Source organism: Sander lucioperca, chromosome 19 (genome assembly GCF_008315115.2).
Source record: "Sander lucioperca isolate FBNREF2018 chromosome 19, SLUC_FBN_1.2, whole genome shotgun sequence".
Taxonomy (NCBI): domain Eukaryota; kingdom Metazoa; phylum Chordata; class Actinopteri; order Perciformes; family Percidae; genus Sander; species Sander lucioperca.
This window is the reverse complement of record NC_050191.1, coordinates 2978782-2988107: the sequence shown is the minus strand read 5'-3', so window position 1 is coordinate 2988107 and position 9326 is coordinate 2978782. Positions and strand designations below refer to the sequence as shown.

The 9326-nt window shown below is 45.4% G+C and overlaps 1 protein-coding gene across 2 annotated transcripts; it reads right to left on the bottom strand.

Moving 5' to 3' along the window:
• Positions 1–4742: 4742 nt before the first annotated feature.
• Positions 4743–7692, bottom strand: LOC118493887 (mucin-5AC-like). 2 transcript variants are annotated; one of them, XM_035995661.1, is made up of 2 exons: positions 5770–7692; positions 4743–5628 (listed from the first exon to the last, which is right to left on the bottom strand). In XM_035995661.1, the coding sequence occupies exons 1-2, from the start codon at positions 7097–7099 to the stop codon at positions 4811–4813; spliced, it is 2148 nt and encodes a 715-aa protein (XP_035851554.1). In that variant the 5' UTR covers positions 7100–7692; the 3' UTR covers positions 4743–4810. The 2 variants fall into 2 exon arrangements, with proteins under 2 accessions (XP_035851554.1, XP_035851555.1); XM_035995662.1 differs by having other exon boundaries at positions 4744–5128; positions 5462–7690.
• Between the last annotated feature and the right edge of the window lie 1634 nt (positions 7693–9326).

Sequence of the window (9326 nt, the reverse complement as noted above, 5' to 3'; positions counted from 1 at the left end):
TGTTTGATCTCGAGTGGGGATAGCCCAAGAAAAACGGGTAAACAGATCAGTGGCAACAAGGATGTTCTGGTAGGTGTCTGTGGCCCTGCCTAAGGATAAGAAATCCAACCCCACTACTTCTAAAGGATAAGATACTGTGAAAGGATTTAGAGGAGCCTTAGGCTCTACTCTCTCGCTGCAGGCTGCAGGCAACACAACCCTGTTGTAACTGGCGTACCTCCTTCTCCATGTCAGGCCAGTAAAAACGCTGGCGGATCCGATTTAGTGTTCTCTCCACACCAGCATGGGCCGCGGCTTCATGGATCCTCTTCCAGACTTCTGGGCGCCTAGCTTCTGGACACACAATCTGGAAGTACACTTTGTGTGTGTGCGGATCAATCACTTTACGACACAGTATTTTGCTTTTAACCTGAAGTTTTTTCTTTTGTTGCAACAGTCTCTGGGCTCTGAGGGACAATGTCAGGCACTCTAGTCTTGTAGGCATCGTTTGGTTTTCCACATACCTCTTAATGGTTTGGAGGTCAGCATCACCAGCTTGTGCTTCCTCTCACTCTCTGCTGGTCCACTCCTCTTCACCTCCCTCAGGGGTCAGTTCGATGGCTGCCGTAACTGGGGCAGTTTCCAGTTCGGGGTTTTCACATGAGGCATCTGCAGTCAGGGAGTTAACTGGGAACCGAGACAGGGCATCTGCATTTACGTTACTTTTACCTGAGCGGTACTTGACGTCATAGTCGAAGGAAGCGTACACTGTGAGCCGGGCTCCCGTCAGATAGTCTTTAAATTTCTCAGTTACTGCCCACTTAAGGGCCAGGAGCTCTAGTTTGAAAGAGCTATAATTCGCATCATTCCGTTCAGTGGGGTGTAGACTGCGGCTGGCATAGGCTATCACTCGTTCTTGCCCTTGTTGGACCTGGGCTAAGACTGCACCCTAGCCCTAGTGTAAACGATGAATGGAAGGGAAAAATCAGCATATGCCAAAACTGGTGCTTGTGTTAAAGCTGCTGTCAGGTGATCAAAAGATGTCTGGCACTCAGGGGACCACTGTACCTTTCGGGTTTGTGACTTTTTATCAGCAGGGATGCCTGTCAACACTTGGTTGAGGGGACGTGCAATCTTTGCAAAACCGGAAACAAACCGTCTATAATAGCCAGCTAGGCCAAGGAAGGCTCGTACCTGTCTTACAGTGGTGGGGACGGCCCAGTCCTGTACAGCTGAGATCTTGTCTGGATCAGGACTCACCCCTTTTTGATCCACCACATGGCCCAGGAATTTCACTTCCTTTTGCAGGAGTTTACATTTATCCAGACGCAGTTTCAACCCATGCCGCCACAGCCTGTTGAACACCTCATCTAGATGTTGCAGATGGGAGGAAAAGTCAGGTGAGTAAATGATAATGTTATCCAAATACACCAGTAAGGATTCTGACAATTGGCCACTTAAACATTGTTGCATCAGACGTTGAAAGGTAGCTGGCGCATTGCAGAGACCGAAAGGCATACGCTCAAATTCATACAACCCCAACGGTGTGGTGAAAGCTGTCTTCTCCTGATCTTGGGGGTCCATCTCAACTTGCCAATAGCCACTGGCTAAGTCGAGGGTGGAAAACCATTCTGCTCTGGTCAGACTGGTCAAGGTCTCCTCAATCCTAGGCAGGGGAAATGCATCTTTATGGGTTACTGCATTTAACTTCCTGTAATCCACACAGAATCTCCAAATGCCATCATTTTTTCTCACCAGTACTATGGGTGCTGCCCATGGGCTACAACTCTCTTTAATAACTCCCTGCTCCAGCATACCTGAGAGTAGGGATTTCATCTCTCTATACATGGCAGGGGGAAGAGGTCGATGTCGTTCTCGGACAGGTGGTGCGTCGCCAGTGTGGATGCAGTGTTGTACCAGGTCTGTACATCCAAAATCCTCATTGTGTTGTGCAAACACCTTCTCCCATTTCAGCAGCAGGGTGCGTAGCTCCTCCTGTTGCTGTTCAGACAAATCAGGTCTATTGGAGAGGTCACTCACCCCGGTCGGCAGCTCCTGGTCCTCCTTGTCTACTGCAACGTCCACCAGCGTCACTCCAACAACACAGCCGCCTTCAAGAGACAGGTTAAGGTCGCAGGTCCCCCGCACATCCGTTATCTAATAAAGCATAGCTCGTATAAGGGATCTCAAGGCCATTTGCGGCCCGCAATTTAAAAATTACAGGAGCCTTGCCAAGCTTTGCTTGGGTAAAATGCTGCTCAAAAAGACTTTGCTGCATTAAGGTGACCTGGGAACCCGTGTCCATTAGTCCCAACTCCTTCAATGTTTACCTCTATAGTTGGACATTTCCCAATAAATGCCTCAATGGGTCTGCTTTCTTCTGTGGTACGGTCAACCCCTGCCCCTCGGACCTCAGCAGCAGGGAAGGCTAGTTTAAAGTCGGCCGAGCAGTAGCTGGCCTCCTACAAAATCTAGCTATGTGGCCTGCTTGTCTGCATTGGCGGCAAATGGGCCTAACTTGCTCATCCCAGTTGTTTGCCTGGAAAACTGGTCGCTGTTGCTCCCTATGAGGCTGTATTAGGGGCTGTGGGGCAATATTGGCTGGCTGGAGGAGCGGTTTAATCTCTCGCAACAGTTCCTGGGTGAACCCGGTCATTTGAGATTTCACCTCTTCCATGACCTCTCTTTTCAAGGTCTCTCTCCAGCTGGTGTCCTGTGATGGGGGGGCACATTTGGTTTATACACAGAAGCACAGATTACCTCTGGTTGGGGGTTCCCATGTTCTGCATCAAGCAGCAGCGCCTCCTGTCTAATTGCAGCAAAAGTTTCATCAGGATTACGGCGGACATAGACCTTCAGGGCCTGAGCCAGGGAACCTTCACGCAACCCCAACAGCAGCTGGTCTCGCAGAACCGTATCAGGGGGGGTTCCCTCAGGGTCATGTTGCCGCAACCTGCAATACAGTTCTCTTAGCCTTAGAATGAATGAGGGCACAGTTTCATCTGGTCTTTGGACACAACTAAAAAACTGAGACCTTAACACTGGGGCGGTGGTTCTGTCTCCATATAGAGAGTCCAAATACACAAAGATTTTGCGTACTCGATCCCTTTCATCATCCTCTAAAACACTAACCTGCCGTTTGGCTTCCCCAGCTAATGCTCCCAGCACAATGTCAATTTTTCTGGCCTCTGCTAGCTCTTGCACTCCTAGTAAGCCCTGTATTTGCTCATTCCAGTCCTGATATTTTAAGTCACTATTTGGACCTTTAAACTTTGGCAGCCAGGGGGCACCAGGATATACAGGCATCATCATATTCACTGTTAAAAGTACACCACACTGCTCTCTGTACCCAGATCCTGCCGGCAAACGCCAAGTTGTAAAGAGGAGAGGGGCCGACAACGCCACCTAGGAATTTTTTTATATTGAGGCCTAGGACCTCGTAAAAACTATAAATATTCTAATAAAAAAATTAAAACAGGTTCTTTGTACCGGGGGACAGCAGTTAAAAAGGTGTATTTAAAACCATTGAATAAAACCCAGTTTCTTTGAGGAATAACAATTTATTATAAAAAAACATAAAACAATTAAAATTCCTCTTTAAAAGAATTTAAAAAAACAAAACACAAACAACTAAAATCAAACTAAAACAATGGCACAGCAGAGAGGAGTCGGAGATTAAAATGTCCACAGATTTCCACTGGCAACCAGGTCCTTTACTGTTGGTTCTTCCCCTCGGGCATAGCCTGTGAAGAGAACTCAGGGCCAGTCAAACGTCCTTTTAAAAAAAAACGCCACAGTTTCCTACTACTCACAAACACCGGTCTTACAATGGGACTTACGCGGGAGGGAGGAGTTTGACCTCCTCCCACTGCTTGCCGCTAGCGTTCGGTGTTTGAGGGTTTTTTTTGGATGTACCCTCCGGTCTCCTTCCGACCAGACCGCTACTCTTCTCACTGGGCTCCAGGCTCCAGGCTCCAAGCTCTGGTCTCTGCGTCTTTCCGTCTGTTCCTCTGTCTCTCCGTCTGTTCCTCTGTCTCTCCGTCTGTTCCTCTGCCTCTCTGTCTCTCCGTCTGTTCCTCTGCCTCTCCGTCTGTTCCTCTGCCTGTCGTGTCCGCAGCTGCCTGTTCCTCGTTGCTATTCTGTCCTTTTTATCTAAAAAAACAGTCAGTTCCCACTCTGGCTCCCAGGTGTAAGTCTTTATGTCTGATTGCTACGTGCCCGATGGCGTGAAGTAAAACAACATTTAAAAACACACACCACTGAATCATTGATATTATAAATAAAAGACATTCAATATATACTTTATATGTTACTATATAAAATAAAAAAAAAATACTTACCTTTTTTTTACATTTCACACAACGAAGTTTTCAACAAAATTAATGTGGTAAAGCGTCCGGTGCTGTGACGTTGCCGTGGCAACGTCACAGCACCGATTAAGACCGATTAAGACAGAAGACGATTAAGATAATTTAATAATACTGTTTTATATATATTATAAATATTACTATATGAAATTAAAAAAAAGTTCTTACATTTTCTACACCTTACACACAGAGTAGCACCGAATAGGTTATTGTTTGCTCAAACAAAGTTATTTTTTGCAAGTGTTAATTTCTGTTCAAAATGTAATATAATGTGCTTGCAGAATATAGTTCTCTGTGCTCAAAACATACAATTACTCGCTCAGGAATGAGTCACATATATAACGCCATACGCTTTTACCTCAGTGCGGCCTGTTTGTACATAGCCTACATCGCCATGCTTTTACGCACACGTTGCGAAACAAATACGCCTGAAGTGGGTGCAAAAGCGTTAGTACATCTGGCCCTCAGTCTGCGTCTTCAGGCAGGCAACAGCAGCATAGTGTTTTCCTGAACCAACTGAAGAAGCGCTGGACTCCACTCTTCTTTTCAACCTTAACCTGGCTGATTGTAAGGTCATCCTGCGCTGCATCATGGTTGATTGGAAGAGCCTGTAGAGTCGCAGTCACAGCTGAGTCTGGTTCTCTGCTGAGCTCCTTGATCACATCCTCACCATTCAGGACTAAAGTCATGACTGGGGGTTCAGCAGGGGGAGTCATGGGAAGTGGTGGAGATGTCCCCTTAGCAAAGTCGGCCTTTGGTGCAGGCTGCTCAGCTGGTTCAATCTGGCTGATTCTCAAACCATCGTGTACAACAGTGATGGTAGGAGTCAGAGGTGGTGGATGAGCTGTAGCCACAGGAGCTTTTAGGCTGGGCACACAGGAAGAATCCTCTGTTTCATCCAAGTCAATGTTTGCAGAAGATTTAGAACTAGTCAGAGAAGCGTGTGGAGGAGACAAGACAGAAGAGTCAGGTTTTCTGGTGGTCCTTTCATTCATATGGTTACTATCCAGGACTGATGTCGTGACTGGATATTCAGTGGCAGGGGTCAGAGGAAGTGGTGGTGATGACACCTTGGCAAAGTCTGTCTCTGGAGTAAACTGCTCCACTGGTTCAATCTGGCTGATTGTCAAACCATCCTGGACAACAGTGATGGTAGGAGGTTCCTCAGCAGGGGTCACGGTAGGTGTTGGAGCTGAAGCCACAACAGAGTCTGGTTCTGTGGTGATCTGCTCGCTCAAGTCCTCACTATTAAGGGCTGATGTAGTCACTGTGGGTTCAGCAGGAGGAGTCGGAGGCGCTGGATGAGCTGTAGCCACAGGAGCTTTTAGGCTGGGCACACAGGAAGAATCCTCTGTTTCATCCAAGTCAATGTTTGCAGAAGATTTAGAACTAGTCAGAGAAGCGTGTGGAGGAGACAAGACAGAAGAGTCAGGTTTTCTGGTGGTCCTTTCATTCATATTGTTACTATCCAGGACTGATGTCGTGACTGGATGTTCAGTGGCAGGGGTCAGAGGAAGTGGTGGTGATGACACCTCGGCAAAGTCTGTCTCTGGGGTCAACTGCTCCGCTGGTTCAATCTGGCTGATTGTCAAACCATCCTGAATGACAGTGATGGCAAGAGGTTCATCAGTAGGGGGAACAGAAGATGGCAGAGCTGGAACCACAGCAGAGCAGGCTTCTAGGCGGGGCATAGAGGCAGATGATACTGTTACATCCAAGAAAATATTGGCAGCAGGTTCAGCATTGGGAGTCAGAGGACTGGGTGGAGAATACAAAACAGATGATTCTGGATCTTGGATTGGTTCTCCATCTTCCTCCAGACCAGGCTCCTCATTCAAATCTCCAGCCTGGGTGTGCTGGGTGCAATTGTTTTTGGTGCTTGAATTTGCAGGCACATGGGTATCGGTCTGAGGCTGAAACAGCAGAAGGACCTCTTTCACTGCAGCATCAACAATAGTGTTCAGCACTTGTGCTGCAAAGCAGTTAAGCCTTCTCCTCAGGACGTCTTGAGGGTACATCTGCCTAACCGTTTCCTGGATAGACAGGACCATGCCGTCTCTGATGGAGCGGAGGAAATTGACCCGATGGTGCACAGTAGACAAAGCAGTGGAGACCCGGTCCAAAACAAACTTTGTGACACCAACAGCCATTTCACTGAGCTGCTGGGAGGGCATGTCGAGGAAGGTGCTTGGAGGAGGTAACCAGAAGCCCTGCAAGACTTTTGGAACGACCTCCACCACCACATCTCGGGGGCTGAGCAGTTTGGACCTGGGGGCTGACTGCAGCTGCTCTGTCAGGCTCCTGCCGTACTCTTGAGCCAAATTAACAAGCTTTGGATGTTGAAAACAAGGAGGGATGTCTTCTGGTGACTTGAGTAGCCTTCTGGCTTCAAACTCAATGTCTCTCATTTTCATGCTGTTGTTTACCTCCCACACCAGCGTGAGAAGAGGCTTGGCCTCTTCCTCATCAAAGTCCTCCAATTCAAACTCCCAGAGCTGCACTCTTATTGTATCTTTGCTTTGCTCTACCAGCAGGTCTGTCATATCTTCCAAAGTCACCTTAGATGGGATCCTATTTTCCTGCTGAAGCCTCAAAAGTTCAATCACCAATGCAATCTTGGACTTGTAAGACTTCACATGCCAGCAGAGCTGCAAAGCCCGCTCATATATGGGCGTGTCGAACAACACCCTGATGGGTTTGTAGATGCCTCTGCTTCCTTCAACGAACTCCATTGGTATGTTGTTGCTGTTCATGCAGAGCAGGCTGAAGTGTCAAAGTCACAATGAAAATTTTCCAACGATTTCTAATAGACTGGAGAGTAGAGCGTACTCAAGCACAGTTGATTCAACAGGCACAAATGAACGGTATGTGTTCAGCTGAAGAGTGGATCAACAATGATCTGATTGAGTCACTGGAATTGACTTTCAAGAACTCTTGTTTTCAAATGTCAACACTACAAAACCATTGCCATGGTAACGTACACACTTGAGAGTGTGTTAAGAATGAAGAGTGATTCTGATTGAGTCACTGGAATTGACTTTCAGGAACTCTTGTCTTTAAGAACCACCGTCTTCTAGAATTGTTTTTTTTTTATTTGTTTTTAAATTTCAACACTACAAAACCTTACTCATCATCAAACATTTTTACACAAACTACGACAGTTATCAATTATCCTGAGGTCAATGTTCTGAGTTTTTACATTTATATGATGTATAATATATAAATATTCCAACAATAAAACTGCTGTTTTCAGTGTTTGTATTTTCAAAATATATTGGTGTTTTGGAGGGAGGTGACAACAACAATATTAAATACACAGCATTACACTGTGTATTATATATACAGTATATACGTATATATATATATATATATATATATATATATATATATATATATATATATATATATATATTACATATAAAAATGATATGTTAATCTACGGGACTCCATCTCTCTATATAATCTTGCAATTGCAGTGCAGGGGAAAATACATTTTATCCAACTTAATAATATAAATTGCCTCATTAATCAACTCTTTGCAGGTTGTTGTATTGGAGTCAAGCCAGGTGTTAGTAATATTAATTTGTGTTACCTAACAAAGTGAAAAAAAGGATATTAAAGCCCATGTTGCAGGTTAACCACCACTGTTGATTAATGGGTACATAAAGCACTCAACATATGTATATCATTGTTAAAAATGTCACCAAATAGTGTTAAAGGCCAGTTTTTACCGTTTTAGTTGTTTAGTGGGTTTTTTAACGCAATTCGGTGATGACGTCACGTTGGGGAGACGTGCCTCAGTCTAGTACTATAACTATGGTGACTGACTGGGTTGAGGAAGAGGTGGAAGAGGTGTTTTTACTGTCAGTGAATAGCACAGAGTGAAAGTCAATGTTTTCTTTATATCTAGTGACAGTGATCATGTCGTTAGTTCAGATAAGTACTGGTAATCTAGCTAGATCTAGAAATAGAAGGCATGATCATGCTAGCTATGGGCTAACTTGCCAGTCAGTCCTACCTGTGAAATCCCCCGACGTTGTAAACACATTTTCGATTAGATATCTCACATTTTGATGGACCCTACTAGCTCCAGTAACAACATATTTGCCTAGTGTTTATTTATTACTTGGATGGGGATGCTGTTCGGCTTTTCACAAGTTTAGACAGCTAGCTAAAGCTACGCCGACGTTTTGCTAACGTTAGCGCAACAGCGTTAGCCTAGACGGCTAGGTAAATATTACGACTGCCTTCGTTGTTTCCTCTATCTGCATCCACGTTGTCAACATAAGACATGTGGCGTTAGTGCTCCTTTTGTACCATAATTGTATTGAATGAAATGTTAAGCTTCGCTCCTACGAGATGGGTGGGTTTTTGTTAGCTACGTTACACACAAAGTTAACTGGCTATAGTTAGCCTGTGCTAGCGGAATTAGCTAATGTTGCGTAGCCAGCCAGCAGCTTCGGCAGTAGTTCCGGCGAGCTAACCACGACAGCTAACACATCCACAAGCGTCTCTATTTCAAACATCATTGCAGATTGACTGCTTTTAGCAGGAGAGGTTGATTGTGGGCGACAATAACTGTCGTGGTTAGCTTACCGAAACTACTGCTGATTGCCGAAGTTGCTGGCTGGTTATGCAACGTTAGCTAATTCCGCTAGCATACAGGCTAACTATAGCCAGTTAGCTTTGTATGTAGCTAACAAAAACCCACCCATCTAGTAGGAGCAAAGCTTAACATTTCATTCAATAAAATGATGGTACAAAAGGAGCACTAACGCAACATGTCTTATGTTGACAACGTGGACGCAGATATAGGAAACTCTGAAGGCAGTCGTAATATTTACCTAGCTAGCAGTCTAGGCTAACGCTGTTGCGCTAACGTTAGCAAACGTCGGTGTAGCTAGCTGTCTAAACTTGTGAAAAGCCGAACAGCATCCCCGTCCAAGCTGTGTTTCACTTTCCCTCCAATATTATTATACA